At 36.6% G+C, this 25,988-nt stretch overlaps 1 protein-coding gene across 1 annotated transcript; it reads left to right on the forward strand.

Moving 5' to 3' along the window:
- The first annotated feature begins 7,365 nt into the window (after positions 1–7,365).
- On the forward strand, positions 7,366–25,322 carry LOC134795580 (uncharacterized). Its single transcript, XM_063767469.1, has 2 exons — positions 7,366–7,731; positions 23,470–25,322. The coding sequence occupies exons 1-2, from the start codon at positions 7,577–7,579 to the stop codon at positions 23,780–23,782; spliced, it is 468 nt and encodes a 155-aa protein (XP_063623539.1). The 5' UTR covers positions 7,366–7,576; the 3' UTR covers positions 23,783–25,322.
- Positions 25,323–25,988: the final 666 nt, after the last annotated feature.

Here is a 25,988-nt window from a genome sequence, read left to right on the forward strand (position 1 = left end):
AAGTTCATTGCCGCATTACAGCTGAGAATGGAAATCAGTCACATCATTTTATCACGAAAATTGACAGTGCCGCAGCAGTAATGTTGCAACAGAGTACCTAATGCTGTTGCAGTCGCTACCCGAATGTCACCTTTATCATAGCGTAGAAAGTAATAGAAACGCGAGCGAAGCGAGCGCGGAAATTTTTCGATATAAAAACGCAATATGATAGACAGTTGTACATTTTTACTTTTAGTATGGAAATCAGTCACATCATTTTATCACGGAAGTTGACAGTACTGCAGCAGTAACGTTGCAACAGAGTAATGTTGCTGCAGTCGCCACCCGAATGTCACCTTTATCATATATCCTTATAAAGTAATTGAAAACGCGAGCGAAGCGAGCGCGAAAATTTTTCGATATAAAAACGCAATTTTAATTTTAGTCCCAACCAGGCGCGAATCCAGGATTTCATACAGAGAAGGGATGGGACAGTTTTCTATCAGCCTAGCTTCACATAGGGCTCGATATTTAAGGGTCTCAGCGAGGTTGTTTTCATGCATAAAATATGCAAGAAAGCAGAGAGCTTGGAATTGAATTGGCGAAGTGTGAGAAAGGCAGTAGGCCCAGCTGCGAAAGAGGAAAGCTTGGATTTGGATCCACGCCCAAGTGTAATTAAGGCAGAAGATCAACTTTGCCGTAAGGCAGAAGGCCTCGCATAAGACCTAACGCCGAACCGCAAAAGAGTGGGTTGAAATCGAATCTATGCATGTAATCACGACTCTTCTACTGCTACCGATTGTTTCCCAAAGAATTACGCGCCATTATTTTTGCAAATTAGCTTTTGGACAGCTAAAAAAATCGTGTGGTAAAAACGATGTGTCTGTCCCTAATTTTAAAATTTGTTCACCTTTTTCAACCTGGCATTTTGGTGCCCTCCCTGAACGTGGTGCCGTAAGCACGTGCTTGTTTTGCTTATTGGTTACAAAGTCTTTATTAATTCAACCATTAAAGTCGACGAGTACAAAAAACTTTAAGCTAGCTCTCAATTTAACATTTTTTTTAAACATTATTTTTAATTTGACCTTACAATTACTCGTAAGTAGGTAAGACCGTTAAATATTTAAAATGATTATCTTATCAGAAAATTATCACCAATTACTCTAAGAAAACTACTACTCTAAGTAATCCGGCACTGTTAACAATGTATTTTTTATGTGAAACGTGAGTGAAATCTCTTTAAAAAATCCGTAGGGGTCGGATTAAAAACTGTAATTAAGTCCGACTCACGCTTGACTGTACATTTCTAATAGGTTTTCCTGTCATCTATAGGTATAGACCTATTTTATGTATTTTTTTCAAAATTTTAGACCTAGTAGTTTCGGAGATAAGGGGGGGGGGAATGGTCATTTTTTGCCTATTTTCTTGAATAACTTCTAAACTGTTGATTCGAAAATTATAAAAAAAAAGTATTTGAAATCCTTACAATAAGCTCTTTCATTTGATATGTAACATGATATAGTTTGAAAAAAATTTTTTTTCATTTTTTCATTTACCCCCCAAAAGTGGCCCCCATGTTTAAAATTCATTTGTTTACGTTACATGTCCGTATTCGGGTCAGAAACTTACATATGTGTACCAAATTTCAACTTGATTGGTCCAGTAGTTCCGGAGAAAATCGGCTGTGACAGACGGACAGACAGACAGACAGACAGACAGACAGACAGACAGACAGACGCACGAGTGATCCTATAAGGGTTCCGTTTTTTCCTTTTGAGGTACGGAACCCTAAAAATCACGGTTAATGAGATACAGCCTGGTGACAGACAGACGGACAGTGGAGTCTTAGTAATAGGGTCCCGTTTTTACCCTTGGGTACGGAACCCTACAAAAATGTGAGTTACATCGTTGGTACGACCAAATTCGGACGGCGACCGACGGTATCGTTATCGTGCCTTATTGTACATTGTGTTGAATTGTTTTAAAAAAAGTTACATCGTTTAGTGATTCCAAAGAAGTCAGATTTGCGTCATAAGTATTATTAGAAACGATTAGTGCACTTGTTTGGTATACGTAAATACGTATGCACTGGCTGAGAAAAACGTCTCTTGATTTCTAGAACTAACGAGATCATGAAATATGAGTTATAAAAAGTCTAGACTTGATGAACTGGTATCCCAAGCGAAACTCTAGCCAGCTACGGATCGGCCAATGATCGCCCATGATTGCATAGTGGCTGCAAACGAGATATTTAATTACATCCATCCTCAATACGAAAACTGGTTGACACGGAAACACGATTATATAATAATTAGAGCTATTGATAATTGCGACATTGACGTTGTTAAATCATTTAGTGGGTATCTGTTGTAGCAGCTATTTTGCTTAAGTTGTTATTCGGTTTTCCCATGGTAGGTATAACTGTGGTGAATGTAACAAAACAAATCATTATTATCTAACCTTTTACTCTTTGGGCCGTTTAATACCTACTAAAGGGCATTTTGACACTACCAACAAGATACGATTAGGATGAAATATTTACATTTACTTATAATATTTTATAAGTGCTTACTATTGTGTGTATTTTTTACAATTAAGAAAATATATAAATAGGTACTTATATAAAGTCTATAGCTCCTTAGATCTTTGACTAAGAATGAGCTACGTTCAGCTGATAGGCTGATGATACTGATATTACTGATGATGATTAAACACCAGAATGATATTCCGAAGGTGGACATAACTTCCGAGAAACTTACCTATTGTTACGAGTTACGAGAAAGGATTCAAACCTAACCTACCAACAAAATGATAACTATGAACATTGATATAAGGAAAATGTAATATTATATTTTATTTATAGAGTATGTAGCAGTTTTATTTGAGACATACAGATGTAGTCGACTGACTCATATGTATTTTCCTTATTTATTGGATTTTACACATAGAGGTTCTGTTCAGGTATCTCAATTTGTGTCTCATTAATTTCAAAATAGGACCTCTTTTTGATAAAAAACGAACATTATCCATTAAATTTGTAATAATATTTATCCCACTTTGGTCCGGAAGGGCTGGGAGTCATTGACTGTCCTCAGAGGAGAGGACGACCTCAGTCAATACACTTCGACACTCGACACTAGTTGCACTTGCCTCAAAAAAGAACGGTAACAAGTTTTTAATGAGCGTTAACACGCAAAGTGTAACGCAGATGAGATGACGCTACAATCTTTACACAAAAACATGTTATGTAGATAGGTATGCTAAATTAAAAAACAACATAAACCATAGACTATTTACAGATGTTTGTTTGGTTCCAAGCATTACAAGACCATTTATAATCTGTGCTTGCCTTTCTGATATCCTACATGAAGCTATTACGTATAGGTACCTACGTTATCGTAAAATGCAATATTATATTAATTAATGAAATATTTCTTATCACACTTAGGTATAAATACATCGCATATGCTATCCGGATATGGTGCCATCATATATTATGAATTATGATGATTATTTATTTATTACTTACGGAATTTTGCAAATAAACAGTTGTCAAGGTTCTCGTAAAGGCAGAGCTTGCTGGATAGCTTAACAAAAATTACCTACCTTACATAAAAAACAAAGCAAAATAATCTCGAAAAGTTGTTGAAAATGCAGAACAGGAAGCCCTACTTTTGAGATAAATTGACCAAATTAGGTAAATCTTTATTTAACGATTTCGTTTTACGATCGGCAAAGAATCTATTGAATGTTATCATTCATATCGACACAGTAGTCACATAATATTTCGAAGAATTTGCTAAAACGAGTGTGTTTTTAAAGGATGACTCACGCTAGACCGGGCTGGGGCCGGGCCGGAGCTTCCGGCGCTTCGTTTTCTATGGAAAGCACCAACGTGATCACCGATCAGCCGTCATAGAAAATGACATGTCGGACGTCTCGGTCCGGGCCCGGCCCAGTTTAACGTGAGTCATCCTTTTAAGCTGGTTCAGTAAATATATTTAAGGTATTTAACGCTAATGTGTTTACGTAACCAAACTTAAATGGTTCTAGTTTTTAAAAGTTATAAATGCCTAATACGGAATTTTCATTGAGTAGGTAATTGTATAAAAAACCGGCCAAGTGCGAGTCGGACTCGCGTTCCAAGGGTTCCGTATATTACACAATTTTTAACAATCAGTGCCGGATTAAGATATTTTGATGCCCTAAGCATTTCTAGGTGCCCCCTCTCCCTAGGGTCATCAAGATTACATTGTTTTTTTGGTAAATTGAGAGAAGTTCATTGCCGCATTACAGCTGAGAATGGAAATCAGTCACATCATTTTATCACGAAAATTGACAGTGCCGCAGCAGTAATGTTGCAACAGAGTACCTAATGCTGTTGCAGTCGCCACCCGAATGTCACCTTTATCATAGCGTAGAAAGTAATAGAAACGCGAGCGAAGCGAGCGCGGAAATTTTTCGATATAAAAACGCAATATGATAGACAGTTGTACATTTTTACTTTTAGTATGGAAATCAGTCACATCATTTTATCACGGAAGTTGACAGTACTGCAGCAGTAACGTTGCAACAGAGTAATGTTGCTGCAGTCGCCACCCGAATGTCACCTTTATCATACCTTATAAAGTAATTGAAAACGCGAGCGAAGCGAGCGCGAAAATTTTTCGATATAAAAACGCAATTTTAGTTTTAGTCCCAACCAGGCGCGAATCCAGGATTTCATACAGAGAAGGGATGGGACAGTTTTCTATCAGCCTAGCTTCGCATAGGGCTCGATATTTAAGGGTCTCAGCGAGGTTGTTTTGATGCATAAAATATGCAAGAAAGCAGAGAGCTTGGAATTGAATTGGCGAAGTGTGAGAAAGGCAGTAGGCCCAGCTGCGAAAGAGGAAAGCTTGGATTTGGATCCACGCCCAAGTGTAATTAAGGCAGAAGATCAACTTTGCCGTAAGGCAGAAGGCCTCGCATAAGACCTAACGCCGAACCGCAAAAGAGTGGGTTGAAATCGAATCTATGCATGTAATCACGACTCTTCTACTGCTACCGATTGTTTCCCAAAGAATTACGCGCCATTATTTTTGCAAATTAGCTTTTAGACAGCTAAAAAAATCGTGTGGTAAAAACGATGTGTCTATCCCTAATTTTAAAATTTGTTCACCTTTTTCAACCTGGCATTTTGGTGCCCTCCCTGAACGTGGTGCCGTAAGCACGTGCTTGTTTTGCTTATTGGTTACAAAGTCTTTATTAATTCAACCATTAAAGTCGACGAGTACAAAAAACTTTGAGCTAGCTCTCAATTTAACATATTTTTTTAAACATTATTTTTAATTTGACCTTACAATTACTCGTAAGTAGGTAAGACCGTTAAATATTTAAAATGATTATCTTATCAGAAAATTATCACCAATTACTCTAAGAAAACTACTACTCTAAGTAATCCGGCACTGTTAACAATGTATTTTTTATGTGAAACGTGAGTGAAATCTCTTTAAAAAATCCGTAGGGGTCGGATCAAAAACTGTAATTAAGTCCGACTCACGCTTGACTGTACATTTCTAATAGGTTTTCCTGTCATCTATAGGTATAGACCTATTTTATGTATTTTTTTAAAAATTTAAGACTTAGTAGTTTCGGGGATAAGGGGGGGGGAATGGTCATTTTTTGCCTATTTTCTTGAATAACTTCTAAACTGTTTACTCGAAAATTATAAAAAAAAAGTATTTGATATCCTTATAATAAGCTCTTTCATTTGATATGTAACATGATATAGTTTGAAAAATTATTTTTTTTCATTTTTTCTTTTACCCCCCAAAAGTGGCCCCCATGTTTAAAATTCATTTGTTTACGTTACATGTCCGTATTTGGGTCACAAACTTACATATGTGTACCAAATTTCAACTTGATTGGTCCAGTAGTTCCGGAGAAAATCGGCTGTGACAGACGGACAGACAGACAGACAGACAGACAGACAGACGCACGAGTGATCCTATAAGGGTTCCGTTTTTTCCTTTTGAGGTACGGAACCCTAAAAAGTACATGAACTTCACCATTCAAATATAAATCGAATGTAGATAAGTATAAAAAACCGAACAACTGATTTTTTAAACATAATGAGATGAGTCATCACTGTGAAGTCTCCAAATATGGAATGAGTTGTTTTTGTAGGTATGTGGTACATCTGAACTGAACCCAGATAAGCGCTGAGTAATTTCGAGATATAGTTAAAGGCACTTACATCATATGTGTTTATGACAAAATATTTTATCACATCCGTTTTAAGCGAAATTAATATTATGCACATGCATTTTTAGTAATTACAACATTAATTAGACGCCTTTCAATCAACTAGGTAAGTACCTATACATTTTTTGCGTGTATAAGATTAGCATAAGCTCGTAGTTTTATTTATTTAATATTTAAATGAGGACGTTTCTGCTCGAAAAAATAACTTTATAATTAATTTATTGCGTACTGCGTACTAGATACCTATAGCTATAGGCTATAGGTAGCTATTACGTACCTACGTAGTTAAAATTGAGCTTTTTAATTAGATAGGTTAATGGTGTGGCGTGCGGGGCACAAAAATGTGATTTAATAATATTGTATTGTCCAGTGATAGGTAAATTATTCATATAAAATAGTTATTACGTAGGTACGTTATAAAATATTACTGATGTTCTATCCCAAAACGCAACACAGCAGTCATGACAATCAGTATGGTTAACGTACTAGTGCTCGACGTACTAAGTGCTCGACATGCTAATGCCCAATAGATGACACCTTACTGTCACCTCTATTGACAATGCCTTACGGTTCAAGATGACATGTTCTGGGACCACGTCGAGCACCAGTTATTTATCTTAATGGACTTCTAATTATCTATGTGAGGATGAGGAATTCGATAAACAATTGAATGAGTTACCATTATTATAACTTACGGTTGTTATAATTATGGGAAAGTGTCACAGTGGGACACACATATTTAGCTACGCATTATCGATAATTTAGTCAAAATACATGTACTTAATACCTACTCACCTCTTATTTTATCGCATAGATACATTTTGTGAGGATTCTGAAATGGCGCTAGAATTGAAACCTACCCTAATCAATAAGGACTATTATTACATCATAGCTCTCTCGATTTCAATCAAACTCATACAACTGAAGTAAACTCACAGCTGCATGCTTGATCTGCAATTGAGACCAACGCATCGTTTTGTCAACAGACTAAAAAAAAACAACGAGACGAGTGGAGGGCTCGCGCCGCTCGCGGGTCGCATTCCTCGGTAAGATCGTATGAAACAAACACCGATACAACTGAGTCATCTTTCGTCACAACCGCGGTAGTACTCTCACGGCCGCCAGTTCGATTCCAGTTCGCGTGCACCGGCGACCGAGCGCGGTCAAACCTAATCGCTCCTCGGCACTCGCGCTGATAAGCCGGCATTCGACAATTCAATTTCACTCGACTGAGTCGAGTCGACTCGCTCGAGTTTTCCGGACTACATTTACCAATTCGTATTCGTGCGCGCCGCGCCATACTCGAAACTGTCGGGTATTTTTTTCGAATTATACTTTTAAATAGTGACGGATGAGTGAGTTTTCGTTGTCTAAGCAGTGGGTGCGCGAGGAAGCCGCCATGGAGAGCTGCTATAAGCTATACACTTGGATCAATCACACGTTGCTGATGCTACTGATCCAGATCTTCTGGAAGATGAGCCAGATATCGGATTATTTCAAAGAAAAGTAAGTACCCGCGCTGTTTCTCGGTATTGCCACTTTATCAATGTCGTTTCAACATTATCAAATGAATGTAATACCTACGGATACTTATCTAGCCATATTCCTCATCATTCAGGATAACAAACAGTTTAATTACGAGTATGCAAGTTAAATTCTTATGTGAACAAATAACAATAAAAATTATACCTAATTTCCTTTTTTCATTTTAATTCATACCCGCCAAACCGCCATCAATAATTCAGTTAAAAATAAAGAATTTGTGGTGTAGGTACCTATATCGGTTGAGTTTGAATATTTATTTCCCGGTTATCAAGTTATTAGGATTAGCAATTTAAACAGATTGCGGCGAGATTGCAAGCGAAACCAGACCTTTTGCCTTTAGTCACGTGGGCGAAAGTGTTCATTCCAATAATAAACTTGTTCCTTAAGTGGAACCTCGATAAGTAGGCGTATGCTACTACAACTTCAACCGACTACGAATGACAATATTATTAGAGTCGGACTACGCTAAGTATTCACATTAAGTAGTTATGGGGCTTATAGGGATATGGATGCATTCTTACTGCCAAATTTAGCGTTAGCGTGGCCATCAGAGTCTACTGTCCGATTCGAACTTTAAGATACTTACGTCAATTAATAGATCTAGAAACGATATGGATTAGATGTGTCAGTGTCAAAAGTGACGTTTTTGTTTGAAGAAACGTCACATTTGACACTGACTTAGGTATCTAATCCATATCCTTTCTAGATGTATTAATTAAAGTATCTTAAATTTCGAATCGGGCCATCTGTCTATTCCTTGGCCAATCACCAACGCTTTTATATTAAGCTCAATACAATTCTACGATCGGAGCCTGAATTCTTATACGAATAATTCCATTTATAATCAATCTATTCATAAGCAAGTGACGGTTTTAGATTTTTGGTTACGTGTGCAGAAGCTACGAATAGTGTATTTTTGAATACAATATTAATATAATTCATTTTCGATTTCAGTGGTGAGACGAGAGTGAGTACTTGGGTAGGTTCTGATTCTTACTGATCAATTGATTCTAGCCTTCGAACTCAGTCTAAATGCTAATCTAACTCTGAACGAACTAAAAATAAATCCTTATCCATAAATTCTGAGCCGCCTCGCCCGCTTGTCTGGTGTTATCAACAACAGTCTAAACAAAGCGGCCATACAATGAGAGAGACATATTTTTAATGACAGTGGCCTAGTGATGATAAATTAAATACTTACATACATACCTAATCAAACTAAAATATAGTATCATCAGATACAAGTCCTTATTACAATCTAATGGGATGACATTGACAAACATTCTTTTCTGTTCAGACCTGTAAATAGATTGGAATTGTCTGTTGCCATAGGCTCAATTTTTTTTTTGCTAGACGAATTGGTCGAGCGGTGCTTGGTGCTGATTACGGCGAGACAATCGATTCGTACATTCAAGAACATTCTAACTTTACGTAGTAGTAGGTAGACACCAATAATTAAGACTTTTTACTGGCCTTTTGGGAACGGAATAATATCGAATTTAACGAAAGTGCAGTGAAATACATAGGACCTTTTGACTAAATTGAATTGTTATTTTACCGAGTCAAATGGGCCCCTGGGCATACTATGTTTAGTGTAATGAGTAAAGTAAACGTCATTTCTGTAATTCTGACGAGTAGAATATGCCTCCAGACTTTTGGCAAACCGACTGGAACTTTCATAAAAATATGTTAAGAGGGGTTGCCCTACATACCTAAGATATCGATCAATCCACGGTCTATCAGGCAAAACGCCTACGTATCATTAGATTCTCTTTTGTGCCATTGTCACAGTACAATAACTAAAAACAATTGACCTAACAATACTTAGTAAATGAATGTGCATGCCCAATGAACAATAGGTACACAATTCGTATAATGCCGGCGATTAGGATAATCGTCAAGATAAGATAAAACAGGCTTCGAGATAAAATGCAAGAATTTTGGCATATTTTGTTCGACTAATAAGCATACATGGCTTACGCATTTCGTTTTTATCTCTATTAACGTGCACGTTTTTATAACGTGCATACAATTTGTAGGTAATGCTACCGTGAATATTAATAATTATTAAAATGAATTATTTTATAAAACCGACAAGGATTTTATGATAGAAATAGGTAGGTATGTACTGTTAATAGAAATTATGTAGTTAAAGTGAGAGTAAACTGTATTACGAATGCAACAATACGAGGCAGCTAGATAAACTTTAAAAACTTTAAATATTGTATAAATAAATAAAAGAACATAGCCACGTCGTTGTAAAACATAATATAAAAATGGTAACGGTATAAAAACTAAGATAAAAAATAGAACCAGCAAGCAAATACCTACACTAAGATTAGGCAGTTACGAGTAACAATTTAATATCCTACAGCATCTTTTCTTGTCCATTTATTCAGATACATCATCATCATTGTCATTTATTTAGATGTATGTATTGGATAATTTGTCAGAATAACACGAAAACGTGGTATCTATCAATCGCCACTTTCCTAGACAAGAAACAAGCGATAGAACGTCTAAAATAAACTTCCCGGTATAACAAATGAGCCTTTTGAGCCAGAGAATTTTTATTTTTATGCAATAGGTAAGTACTATTATTTAAAACTTTTATACGGCTACATTCCTATGTAGCTACGTTCCTATTTTAGACGTTCTATCGTAAAGAGGACTTTCCTCCCACATAGAAAATTTGGTAAATATAATCTGGCTCTTGTGCACACGTTTCTAAAGTAAATCAAACAATATTATGTTTAATAATAATTAGTCTTCCAAGTCACTCACAAATCGTTAAGATTAGGTATATGTTTACCAACGCGTTATAAATAAAATGGGGTCCTTTTGTTTGACATAAAGTTTTAAATCATAATTTATTGGTTGTCATATTATCATTAGTCCTAATTCTGAAGCCGTTAACTTTTCAGGATTTTCGTAAGGTTATCCTATAGATAGGTTAGATTAGGTTTGTTTTATGGCTTGATCCTGAAAAGTTACGCGTTTCTAAAAAAAACAAATTATGACTAACGAAAATGCGGACAAACAATACATTATGACTTAAAACTTTATGGATGGTTTTATCCACGAAATAAAATAAGTAAAATAACTGTCACTTTTTAACACCGCGGGATAGAAAAATGACCTTCATATCCGTACTGAATAAAACAAATAGGTACATTAGACGAATGAACATGAACTACTACTAATATTATCTAGTTAATAACATTAACATTCGCGTTGGTAGAATTTGCAAATTACAAACATTAATTATATTATAGATGTTTACGCTCCGATGTCACCTTTAACAAAACAAATGTCTAATTTGAGCGGCATTTTAATAGATATGTTAATAACATAATTATATTTTAGATAAGGGCTTGTGCACAAATCACGCGAGGTTCGATAGGGGGAGGGGGGTCACGAAAAAATCACGATAGATCACGTTGGGGGAGGGGGGGGTATAAGGAAACCTCACGTGTATTTTTCTACAGTGAACGAAAGTAAGAAAAAAAACCTACCACATGACTTTTTTTCAGTTTCGTTAAACATAAATCTTCACTTTGCACTTCAAAATAGCGAGTCTATTTAACGAAAATAGAAAAATAAACAAGATATATACAATACTATATACTAATACTACTTATCTTAAAATAAGGTCGAATGAAAAAAATAAAAAAAATACACGTGAGGTTGTGTGGGGGGAGGGGGGTAGCCAAAAACGTCACCAAATATCACCAAGGGGGAGGGGGGGTCAAAAAGTAGCCGAAAACACCTCGCGTGATTTGTGCACAAGCCCTAATGGTTATGAAGAGATGTTTTAAATCAAGGTCTTGAGGCGGATTTACGTTGCAAATTATAAGAGTCATAAGAGAAACTTTAGTCTCGTTCAACGTCAAGATAAGATGCCATTCTGCTATTCTGGTTTCCTTCCGCGTAAGGATTACTTCCTACTTTAGCTACCTTATAATAACATCGCTTATGCTAGCGTTTAATAGCACGCTATATGACATTGCTTCATTCGATAATCTATTATGCAAGTGGATGGACCTTAGCCGTGTCCCAATAATACGTGCGTGCACGCAAACTACCTCGTACTGACCTTTGTATCGCTACCAAAACAAGTGGTAACTAGTGGTAAGTGTAATTGAACTTTATATCAAAATGCAAACGGATCATTATCCCTTGCCAGAATAGTTGGCAGAAGATCGGAATTAATGCTGTAAATGTAGTACTTTGCTCCTTTGTTTATTTTAAATCTGAATTTGGGACCGTTGCGGATATTATACTTAGCAATTTATTTAGGTGCTACACTACATATGTATTACGTAAGTATATAGTATTGTAGTATTCGTGTGCAAGATAAATTATCACCTTGCTCGTACTGTCACCAATATGTTACACAAACAAGGCCCCAAAAATATCTGCCACGATCTTATTTGTAGAGCCATAAGAGTGTGTCACATATTTTTGCGCCCTTCGAAGAGTAACATATTATTGCAGGTGCCTGTACTAGCTAATTTTGTTAGCATTATGCTTAACATTAGTAAGCAAAGCAATGCAACATGACACGTAACATGAAACGTCTCATGCAATCCATCAGTCGCGCATAGATAAAATACTTATCAACAAACATTACTGACATAGAGTTAGATCAAGCTAGAAAAGTCTACAGCGATTTTGATAGCCCACGCAGTGCAAGTGTTATTTACACGTCATAAATTCATCGAAGTTTGACGTTTAAAATTACACTTGCACTGCGTGGACTATCAAAATCGCTGCGGACTTTTCTCGGTCTGACTCTATTCGCTTTGCACCTAGGTAGTAATTTAGTGTCTTTTATTTTTATTTTATAATACCTATTAGAATGATTGTATTAGCACCCGAACATTGCCTATTGGCAAAAGTGCGATATTGCGAAGTAGGTGAAGGGGGTAGTGGCGCTAATTGTCACAAACACACAAATTTTGGGTGCACACATCATACTAAAAAAAAAACGGGCAAGTGCGAGTCGGACTCGCGGACGAAGGGTTCCGTACCATAATGCAAAAAACGGTCACCCATCCAAGTACTGACCCCGCCCGACGTTGCTTAACTTCGGTCAAAAATCACGTTTGTTGTATGGGAGCCCCACTTAAATCTTTATTTTATTCTGTTTTTAGTATTTGTTGTTATAGCGGCAACAGAAATACATCATCTGTGAACATTTCAACTGTCTAGCTATCACGGTTCGTGAGATACAGCCTGGTGACAGACGGACGGACGGACGGACAGACGGACGGACGGACGGACAGCGGAGTCTTAGTAATAGGGTCCCGTTTTACCCTTTGGGTACGGAACCCTAAAAATGTGTCCCATAGCTCTTATGTCAGCGAATTAAGAACTATGGGACATATTTTTGAGTAAGTTATATGCATCCATATTTTTACACTTGACTGTACACTAGGTACTAATGGAGTAGAAGAACGGAACACAAAAGTTATTACGTAGTTACACAGTCTGATCTAATTTACGTCTCTATTTTATATAGGTATGGTATTTTAAAATCAAATACCTATACACCGTCACATAAGACTATACTTTTTTGCGTAGCATATATTAGAAATTAAGGACCCAATCACAGACCCAATGCTTAATATAGATATGAAATAAAAATACACAACACAACGTGTTTGACAAGCTCTGCAGGCATCGTGACTGCATTATAAAATCTCATATTAATGCGCACTTCGGCAGCACCGGCATCGGCAATATCATGGCCGACGTGACGTCACCAAAATGTATCAATTATTTGTATAAATTCGCTGGCAAAGTGTGTGCCAATGTTTTTAGGCGACCGAGCGGTCTATTCAGGCATAAAGTACTTGCCTTACCTATCCTACTAAGTTTGAAAGTTTTTGAACGATCACGCAAAAGCAGCTGAACGGATTTAAGTAAATTTTGGCACATACGTAGCTCATAACCTATAAATAGACTAGGGATACGTTTTGTTCCGGAATTCAACTCATAAGGATTGAAATGAGGATTCGAAGTACTAGAGTAAATACGCGATGGTAATACGCGTCTTCTACGCGGACGAAGTCGTGGGCAGATAATACATAGAATTGTTGCACTGTTCCACTGATGGGCAAATTCCTCTCTCTCTCTTGCACGCAACTCTGTTCTAAGTTACTGACTACGCTAATGTCTGTAATGTCTCTGTCGCACTGAAATGTAAGAGTGATAGAGAGAGGTTACTGTTTCGTTCACTTTGGCAAACGATTGGCATCTTGGCTAGATATCCTAAGGAATATTTGGCCAGTCTACTCAAAAGATAGCCCCTCTAATGGTTGTCACAATGTAAGGTTCCTTGGAAGCTTAACTTGTGAACATTGCCATGTTCACCACTTCGATGGTTGGCAGTCCTCAACTGTGCACTTCTCCAGAAACTTCCTGCCTCTCACAGCTAAACTGTGGAATGAACTGTCTTCCGCAGTATTTGGTTTTTCAAGAATAACTAGAGTTAGACCAAGAAAAGTCTGCAGCGATTTTGATAGCCCACGCAGTGCAAGTGTTATTTACACTACATAATTTCATCGAAGTTTGACGTTTAAAATGACACTTGCACTGCGTGGGCTATCAAAATCGGTGCAGGCTTTTCTCGGTCTGACTTAATAATTTGTATAGATTGACAATTTTAAATTTTACTTGTCTCCCGTCCCGTTGTATGTATCTATTCTCTATGGTTGCAATAATAAACTGGAGCGTGGGTAAATGACATTAAAACGACTACGTAATGTCTGTGATTGAATTTTTGTTCAAAGTTTGAACAAACAAAAAGCAATAACCAACGTCATTAAACAATGACTAAGTGTGATGTAATGAAAATGATTCAGTACGGTACGGTACCGGTATTTTTTCTAAATAGGTACACAGTAGGTACAATAGCGTTAATAATCAAATTACATATTATGATAAATGAAGAGGGAAAACAGTTAAATTAAGCTTCTTACATACGTCTCACACCATTCTATTTTAGGCACCAGTCCGAAAGGGCGTGGGTTCGTATCCCACCGCTGTCACCATGTAGTAAAAGACAAGAGGCTTGGTCAAACACTGATTTATTTCAACTACCCACATATGATAATATCTAAGACTAAGAACTACCTACATACTATTAACGTAAATCTACAACACTTATAAACCATCATCCATCACATGTTCAATCGGCACTGTATCTCCTTTACAGTGCATTAGTACCTATGGCCTTATTTCATTTAAGTGCCCGTTTGAATCATAACATAGCACTCATAATAATTATACTCTAGTCTATAAATAAGTTTCACTTGCACGTGTATACTCTTAGGTCCTACAGATGCATTAGATGTTTATGTAGCATAGGTGATTACTAATTAAGTACCATTTTATTATAGAGCACGCACTTCCATTAATAGGCTTCATTTTGCGAGCAAAGAGATGTTATTCTTAATTGTAATTTGATTAGACGTACCTACCTGCTACCTACCGGTAGGTACACTTTTGTACTATAAGTAGGTATTCCCTTATGGAAAGTTCTAAAACTATATTAGTATGTTCTAAAACTAAATTTATTGAAACTAGTTGCAGAAGCCTGCGGGTGTGATGTTAATATTGTTGACTGCACCTAAGTTGAATGCGACCGCGTTCCATGACGGCATGGAACAAAGCACCACTGATAAAGATCTCCCATCGGCACAAAACAAGCATAAAAAACGTTTCACGTTAAAACATCGTGTTTGAATTCTAAAAATACTATTATAGGTACCTACTGTCTCGCTATGTTTTTCAAAGGCACGTGTGGCGACATGGGTGCGAATCGCACCATGCGATTTACATCTGATTGAGAGTGAAGTGTTGTTACCAACTATTTAAATAGCCCCTGAAAGAGCATCGAGAGGTCGTAAGGACGTGCTGGACTTTTTTATAAATAAAAGAAATCTGACGATTCCTACCACGGAAGTTGTGACTTTACTCCCAACAATCATCATTATTATGGATCTTAAGTTAAGAAACTAAAAGTGTAAGTTCTCTGATTATTGTCTATGGTCTGTTATTTTTGTTAATTTTTTTCAGTGACACAGGCATTTAAGATCCGTGTGTGATGGCCATACGCGGTATCAAATCGTTCCTATAAGGCAATAATAGTACATTATTGTCGAGGCTCGGAAGTAGCTACTTGCAGGCTGAGGATTCGTTTTAAACGGACGACCTTGGGAGTCCGTTTAATTGAATCCGAAGCCAGCAAGTAGCCTTCCAGCCGAGTCATATATAGTGCTTTTCTCAAAAATGGTGCAACAAATATAAATATCATAGAAATATTTTACAAAAGCAACTTTCTTACGTATATATTTTCACAGAAAAAAGTAGAAACAATTGAAAAAATTAGCTTTGCCGCCTTTTTATTTTTTTAATAAAAAAATAGAAGTGTATTTTTCTGCCGAAAATACGCCAACCTATTTGAGACAGCTAAATAGTCGCGGTACTAATCATCTGTTTGGCTGTTTAATGGGCCTGTGCCTTCATTTGATATGGCCATTTCAACTTTTAAAAAGTTTGGAACTCGACAAATAATGGAATTTGTATGCAACATTGCAGTCCCAAAATCGAGACTGCAATGTTTTTAACTTTTTAATTTTTGACTGACCATAAACTACGCGCTTCGCAACCTATTTTTTAAACGGCAAAGTCGACTTTGCCGTCCATTTTTGAGAAAATATATAAATACACCAGGCGGCTTGAGTCAAGCGAAGGTCTCGGGGTTAATAGGGTTATCTAACGCGAGTCTTCCTGATGGCTTAATAGGTCTATTCATCTTCTGTATATTTCGCTGTATTATCAAAATATTCGTGGTGTAACTAGAATCTTTACTCTAGAACCAGTTTCCAGCAATTTTTGTGTCATCCCTCCCGTCTCTTTAACCCTCATGTACGTATTTTATTCAGCAATACCCTTAAAATTTTGTGGTTAGACAATTAAAAGAAAATCCTTGTTGGTATATTACAGGTAGGTACTCGTAGAAAAGGAAAACAGATGCAAAGCAATATTTACGCAAGTGTGGTGAAGTGTGTATGAGGTTGGTCTCGTATTTTTATGATTAAATGAAAAATTGAACGGTAGGTACGGCTCGATTAGGGAAATGAATTAGATATTCACTAGATATGAATTAGTAAAGATATGTGACGTTCCACGCCAAAAGGTACCTTATGGCGGCTGGCGCCGCGATTCGGGAAATTAATTAGAGATTCACAAGATATGATAAACGGAAAAAGGTACCTTATGGCGGCTGGCGCTTAGGTCGCATAGCGCCGCAATAATATTGGAGCGACGTTAATAATAGCGTAAGCGCCAACCGCCAGAAGGTACCTTTATCCTGGGACGTCACATATCTTTACTATATTGTATCTAGTGAATCTCTAATTAATTTCCCGAATCGCGCCGACAAACACTGTCATGAGTCACGATGAGAAACTTTGTCGGGAGTGTCGGGACTCAAGAAATATTATAGCAGCTAGGTATAATATTTCTTTACTAAGTTTACTAAGCTGCTCTATCTTAGTAAACGGGTAAAACACATTTCAGAAAAAAATTACTTCTGTGGACAATACAACAAAAGTTACGGACCCAGGTACACATTATATCAATACGGTTTTCTTAATTCAGCCTCAAGTACTGAAAAGATGTATCCCGCCTCTAAGGATGCAGAGTAAAAATTTGCCTTTGATTATCTTAACTTTGCCATGGCTACAGGAAAAACGCGAATGAGTTAAACATACAATAAACTGTGTATGACATAACCCCGACTTATTACGACCGATTACTAGGAACGCGACTACGTCCGATAACTTAGTGCCATCTGAGAAAATTCCCATTTAAATAGTCTTTGTCTAGACTAAACACGTGCAGTGATTATGTGCTGTCAGATAATGTTATGAGAACGTTTAATTACATGTATTCCTTGACTTAACTGCGTATTTATATTTATTTCATTGGGAAAATTGCCGGGTGTGACATCAGAGTTTAATTTACATAATAATTATCATAATAACCCGCGACAAAATAAGAAGAGTGTTATTTAAGTTTAACGTGTATCTTTGTGTCTGTCTGTAAATTTCACAGCTTTTAAGGACGTCTGACTTAACAATATAAAACTTATAAAAGTATTACTTTCCTATACTTAGATAATATTTCAGATTGTTATTACTTCATTATGTAACTGATAAATTATGTTACAATACAATATTGCATATCGTTATCCTAATCTTACTGCAAATTATTGATAACAGCGGCTACGCACGTATGCACCTATATTTTTTTATAATCAATCAGCTTATGGCTATATGCGTGGCAGTTAGATATGTATCTTTAGCTTATTGAGGGCCACTTGCACCATCCCACTAACCCAGGTTAACCGGTTAATCCTGGAGTTACCATGGTTACCAGTACAATTTGACACTGGGTTAACGGTTTAACCGATTAACCCCGGGTTAGTGGGGCTGAAAGATTGAATAAAACCTTAGCGAAAATAACTGAAAAAAAAACAATCTAATAAAAAGTAATTAATTACTGCCACATAAATATGTAAGTACCTATTTAATTAAATTCTCCTCGGCGTTCCATTTGGCACGTACGCGTAATATCTTAGTTATAAGGACGTTTATTATACACGTATGTACGCCCACACATCTTGAAATAGTCCCCACGTCATCAAACGTTTGAGTAGGAAAATAACAAAGTTATATGACGATTGTTTAGTTGATGAACTTAATGGTGTAAGTATAAGTTGGGTAAACTACTCAATGACTGGCCCTCTACAGTTATTGGCCCATTGGCCCGTTGGTGGAAATATTACCACTGCTGTTACGTTTTAAGTTTAGTTTATGGTAATTGGTAGCACCTTTTCATCTTATTTAACTACCGAGAAAAAATACAATTTTGCTTAAAAATATTTTGATTTGATTGATATAAAGACTGACAATTCCATGGTATAATAATATACCATGGACAATTCGTGCTTCGACAGTTAACATAGACGGCGCTATACGGCTCCTACGTATAATGTGCGGTAACGGTTGACAAAAGTTGACGTTTGACAATTCAGGTACTAATTAACAGGTAACATCAGTGGGGACTGGGGAGACACTCCTGACTTCGGGCAAACTCGGCTCCGTTCGGCTCAGCATTGCTCCGAGCAATTATTAGGGTTGACGCCACTTCACGTCCTTTTGCGTGCACGACTACAGATACGATAATGACTTGAATTTTGACAACCCTAAATAGCCGAAAGGGATAGTGCCACACATTAGAAAGGGATAGCATGATTCGTTCCTGAATCGCTGTCAAACTTCGGTTTTGTAGGAAGTGTAAGTTTTGTATTCTGTGGTAACATTCCTAATTAGTAGATACCTACTACTAATTAGGAAGCACGACTTTTACTTATACTTTTACATATCTTAACCAATCAATGAATCTTTGGTGTTTGTATACCTACCTAGCCAAATTTTATATGTATTTAACTTATCTATATAGCCAATAAATTTTAGCTTTTAATAGTTTTAATCCATATCCGTAGGAAATTGGATAGATAAACAATATCCTTTGTACGATGACCCTAATGATAGTAATGATAATAAAGGTAATTAAATGTAGCCTTAGAATTCCACTGTAATCTTATTTCTATTTAAAAAAGGAGGTTAATTAAGCGTGTCTTTGATATTTATTGATTTTATTTGATATCTCTTGAATGAATACCAGGGTCAAAAACAAAACTGTGTTCGCGTCTTTCCTGTAGACATACACAAGAGTTAAGGGCTATAAAGGTTAATTTTCTTATTTAACCCATACTTATCCACGTGAAAATGTCCTCCTTTTATTCAGAGAACTGTGATAAAATCATTACTTACATGCCCACAAGCTGTTAACTATTGCCCACAGGAGAGAAAAATGTACTGTTCGCGCGAACACGCTAGTTTTCTCTCCTGTGGGCAATAGTTAACAGCTTGTGGGCATGTAAGTAATGATTTTATCATAGTTCTCTAAATAAAAGGAGGACCTTTTCACGTGGATAAGGGTTAAATAAGAAAATTAACCTTAATAGTCCTTGACTCTTGTGTATGTCTACAGGAAAGACGCGAACACAGTTTTGTTTTTGACCCACCATATATTTTGGTGTCGTGTGGAGGAATGTGATAACAGAAATTTCATGACCGCTATGAAAAAACCCTACTCGTATTGTGACATTTTCCCAAAAAATGTATTAGGATTAGGCGATTATTAACTGGATCTTTATGGCATAGCAAATTATTTATTACCGACGAACTGCCCATCCGTTTGCTTGAAAACAATTTATCGTATCGTTTCCGCTGACAGGAATGCGACAGGCCAATTCGCGTTTTAATTATTATATCTCATTACGATATGATACTGATCTGTCTGTGAAGATCTGTGAAAAAACGGCACTATTGACACTGACAGACCAGTATCATATCGGAATGAGATCTAATAACTAAACCTCGAATTGGCCTGCAAGTATTGGGAGCGTGTCGTAGATATGAGTAGCTAGACGAAATTCCGCAGCTCTATAGGAAACATATTGCCCGAGTTTGTTTATTTATTTCCTTACATCCGCAACCGTCGGTATTTTAATAGTGGAACGTGCTGAAAGAGTGTTTATTATGTAAACATTCTGGAAGAAAGATATGTTAAGAGGGGGCGCCAGGAAATTAAAAGGGAACCACAGATGGTAATATCTGTGAAGGGAACAAAATATATGGCCCGCCGCGCCGCGCGAAACAAGCTTCGGATCATTGGCCAGCGCCAGCGTGCGGGTTTTTACATTTTATCTAAATTACTTAGGTAGGTACCTACCTACTCTGAAAGTGAAAATATATTTCTGTTTAAGTTTAAAATTATGCTGGTCAGGTCCCTTGGTTATATCCTTATATCACTAGCTATTTTATGTATAGGTACCTACTCGTACAGGGTAACGATATACAACTGAAAATATAAATAAAAATGAGATAGTTTTCGCATTTCTCTTTCTATCAAGCCAACTTTAACCTTATAAGGTTTTGGTTGGATCCTGCCCTTGCAAATATAGCCTAGTTTCCGTGTGTTTTTCATGGCATTTGCTCTTCATTAAAATGTGTAACAATTCAATATAAAAACTTGCAATTTGCGTTAGCCCCGTCTTAAGAAAATATAATCGTGACGTCTTCATTCACCTTTAACTTTTACTTAAGCGCTGCTAGCTAGGTAACTAAGCGGTAAGGTGTGGCACACTCGAGGTCGTGGGTTCAAATCCATGATTATTATGAGTTGTTCGTCGCGACTTATGTGCGAAATCTTTTTAGGAAAAAATATCGTGAGAAAACCCGTATAAACTGTGAAGAAATTCAAAGGGTGTGAAGTTCAAAGGCTAAAGTCCTTGTAAAATGATAGGAAGATTAAGTCCAGCAGTAGGATATAAGCTGGTTACTATCCAACCTTCTATTTGAGTTATGAAGCCAAAATGGCAAAAACGGAATCCTTATACCTAATCGTCGTCATGTTCGTCTGTTGTCACAGCCGACTCGAAAAATATAAGTTTTTCTTTTTAACAAATACACAAAGGAGTTGTAACCTCGTACTATTACAATCATCTGTAATTAAACATTAAATAAACTTAAGTCTTTCGCAATATTTAATCACGGTAGGTCGATGGTCCACGTAAAGGAAAATTTCTATAAGTCGCGACAGATAACTATTCTTGTGCAACTATTTACAGACTGATTACAAATATAATATGATCTATTTATAAATAATGGAACTGAAATGAGATGGTAGACGTCAGTCATCTAATTCTGTCATCACTTGGTATTTGGAATGAACTAGTTTAATGTTTGAAGTGTTATCATTGGCATTGAAAGGATCTCTGTTTCTAGCGCTGCGGGCTCAGCACGGTTCCATTTTTATCGACTATCACTATGCGCGTCCCTTTCGCACTTACATACTTGTTAGAACGTGACAGGCATGGTGACAAGGGATAAAAACGCGACCGTGCTAAGCCGCCACTGGTGTAGGTATTGCGTCACCTGTTGGAACGGCGGCGAGAAACATACATACTAGCTATAGCTAGCTTCTAATCGATCTATCGATCCAATGAGAACAAAAGGGATGCATACTTATGTGAACCGTTGATGGTCTGTTCACACTGTAGTCTTTGCACTTTTTTAAGACACAAATTTTCAATTATTACAAGATTTTGTCGCCAAATACTTATTCTTTAGTTAGACCAACGTCTGCTATGTGCTCAAGCTAAAACAGGTTACGTTGATTAATTACAGGAGTTCCTAAGATCAGACGATCATTTTTGATCTCTGGATAACTGGTCCAAAGGTTGTTTGCAATATTTATTTAATGTACCTAAGTAAACAAATAAATATTTATTCGGCCTGGTGGGCCTGATATAACTGTGTGAGAGACGATAATTGCATAATTGGGATAGACCACTGAACTAGAATAACTCTGGTACCTATTCATGTATGTAAGAAGAAAAAACATATTAGCTGCGCTGAAAAGAATGACAGTAAGGACAAACAAATGATTAATGAATGGGGTACAAACAAGAATAATTATTTACAGACGACCAAGGAATCGTTTTAACATTGCATATAACCTCGTCTGGTTTAACAATTAATTGGCTGTAAAACACGATGACCAGCACAGTATTAATGGCTATTTTATTGACACTGTGACCACCGTTAACAATCAAAACAGCCTTTACCTACAAGTCATTATTATTGTACACTTTACAATTATCTTATTATTACAAGGTATACCCTTGAACTGTTCTTTATCATCGGAAGGCGCCGGGAACGATTTCGATGCTATCAAAGGACGAATGGAGGGTTAAAACGAGTACCTAGTTTCAAAATATGTATACATTTTTTTTACCTTATTACAAAGTAACCTGTGTTAAAGTGTATCAATAAAACGTTAAGAGTTATTTTCGGTGCAAGGATTCTATTGCCGCTTCAAATAAATGAGGTTTATTTTAAGCCACATGTTTAATTTTAAACAGTAGTTACTTATGCTACTCAGGTTTGTTTGTACATGTCTCTGATGTTTCAGGAAATTGGCAATTATCTGTACTATATCCGATGAATTCAGCTGAAAGTGACTGAAGTAATTAATATGTTGGTGAAGTTTACAATCAAATTAAATAGGGCCCCGTTCATTCAACAAATGGGCTACCATTTGTCTTCCTTGTTCCTCGTATAATTACTCTAAAATAGTTGTAGGTACCTACCTACCAGTGATTATATTTTCTTGGTACCTTACCTACCTACTCGAATGGCAGCCACCTTATAGGTACTTGTCACTGTGACGAGTCGATTAGCCCAAGCTCTTATTTGAACGAATTTCTCCACGTGTAGGGGTAATTTTCAGCTCGACTTCGTAAACAATGACACAACACTATTTAACCAGAAATAAAATGGTGTAAGATAGTTATACCTACTGCATTGAGTTTTCGTTAGTAAAATCCCATACACCATACACCTACCTACCTATATATACTTTAGGTGACTTCTATAGAAACAGCTTCTGGTGGTTAAGTGAGAGTGATCGATTTTTTTACATATTTTCATTCGCGGTTATAATGAAATTCTGTATCTACAGAATAATAATATTACTTTTCTTTATTTCCAGGTCCGTAGAAGACTCGAAGAAAGAAACAATATTCACAGTCGCACCTCTCACAAAGGAGTCCAAATTCAGACGGCACATAAGGTCCATGTCGGACGTCCAGAGCAGCACACCCTACAAACTAGCCTTCAGGTCAAGACAGGGCAGCACACACACGCTCATGTACGACTCCGACACGAGAGCGAGACGGATCCGGTCCTACAATCTCCACAAACAACAGGAGTCCTCCGATTCCAGCGACTACGTGGAACCGAGGAAACTCCGAAGCATAGAACACAACATACTTAAGCACACAGATTCCATGAGAATCCTATAGGATCTGATTTATTTTACGTTGAGGCTGTACCGTCTAGTTACACTAGATCGGGATCATGCCGGACTCACTGTGTTCTATAGGACCGGATAGTTTTGCTGCACAAAACGAGGGAGGGCCGGCGTGATTCTATGGAATAGACTTTTGTGATTCCTTTTATGAGACTGTGATGAGGTAGAATATTTAGTTTTTAGTTAAGTCAGTAAGGATAAGTATTCTAATAGAATACCAATAATGTGATTTAGAGAGTACGATAGTGATACCATTTTTTAATGATGATTATGTTTAAGGATGGTGTTAAAAAATGACTAATGTTGATTTGAACAGTTCCACACAAAAGAGAACGTACTTCTTAATCCCCTTCAAAATTTTAAGATAATTTAGAAATTTATTAAGTATATTTCCTAAAGGTTTTAACTTCGTGATTACAGTTCCAATTTAAACCACATTTAAAAAGTTCGAACGGAGCTTTAGATTTTTGTGCCATGATGTAGATTTTTTAATAATTTTCAAAATGTTAGGTATGTATAATTAATTATTCTGTTCTTTTTTGATAAACTTTGTCTTAGATACAGTTTACTTTTTAATGCTGCCTTAATATTTTTACATGCCAAAAATATGGTATCCACAATTGGGTAGGTACACTCAGCTGCAAAACATGTATTGCAATTGAAATAATATATTCAGGCTTAAAAATAAAAAAAAATGGAAGCGTAACTATTTGTAGCTTACTGTACCTACTAATTTATTGCAATAGAATTATTTAATTAGTGTTAACAGAACTGATTTTCATTAGTTCATCAATAACAAGACGAATGTAATAAAAGGATGCCTATTATTTTCTTAAGATCTCTAAATATGTCTAGATCATTTTAATCTACCTATGTAATTCAAAAGTTCTAATCATTTTTCTGTTTAATTATGTAGCTGTCTACTTATAACAAAAATATTATTTATATAGTGATAGGTAGGTATTTATCTAGGTATATAAATATAAAGATAGGAAAAATTATGACCGCGTGCCTTGTAGGAGACGAGTAATAAATAATAAGTAATAAACACTACCTACCTATCTGTAATATTGTAATAAGAGGTAACATTATGCCGGAATTGCACTTGTAAAGTTAAAAGTTTTATTTGCGTTTTGCTACGAAATATTTGTAAAAACAAGATAATTATAATGTTTTGTCTTTCGTGAATTATGTATATCTGCGTCCCTACGTAAGTGATGCTTGTAAGTCTAAAGCAAGCTGATGTTGGATTTGTATACTATCTGAGCTTCTGCTTTTGGCCTAGGTCATTTTAATAAGGGTTACATAAGCATTCTTTGAAGTTTATTTAAACTAAAAATAAACAAACATATCAAAAAGGCATATCAGGTGGAGGCAGATATAAGAGAGATTTGTGTAAGAAAAATGAGCGTAATGTTTCCTCTTAAGTTTGATCTGAAAAGACCTAAGATTGTATTAAACCCATGAATTAGGTAGCAGCTACAGTTTCAGTTTTAATTAGTTTTTTAAACGATTAAATTGATAAAACGATATGCATTTGTTTTCTTTTCTATATTATATACCCATTTATCCATATCGTCTAATATCCTCTTAAGTCCCAAGGGTTTTAATTTTTCATACAGTTTCGTACAGTATTTTAATAGAGGTACCTAAGTAACTTTTCTACCGACTCGATATCGCGTCCGCGGGCCATGTCGAAAAACCCCTGAGATTTAAGAGGTTTTTGTCATAGGTATCCAAGAAACCTTCTGAAATAGTAAATTACCATGAATCTAGTATTAAAACTGGATCTGGCATGAGGGTGGGGAGAAGTGACCGAACAGGATAGTCTTATGTATCTTTCAGTAGGAGTAGCAGCGAAAGAGCTATTATTGTTTGTCCTTGTCACAGTCTCACATTTTATTTGTTCCCCACCGTTTTTTTAGTATGGATTATGGTGGGCAAGAAATGAATTCGACCAATCACAGTGTCGCATTTGCGTATGTTTTGTCCCTCACGGAGGCACGCGTATACCACTTCTATACAATCCTACCTTCTATGTAAATTACGTACTACTGACGGAAGTAGTGTCACCCAATGTATGGGACGTGCAAATTTTGGTATCGGATGAATTCACTTGGCACAGACATAATATACGTAAAGCTAAGCTAATACAGCCCGGTAGCCAAACGCCACCCCCTGGCAGGTAGACAGGGGGG

This window comes from Cydia splendana, chromosome 12 (assembly GCF_910591565.1).
Source record: "Cydia splendana chromosome 12, ilCydSple1.2, whole genome shotgun sequence".
Taxonomy (NCBI): domain Eukaryota; kingdom Metazoa; phylum Arthropoda; class Insecta; order Lepidoptera; family Tortricidae; genus Cydia; species Cydia splendana.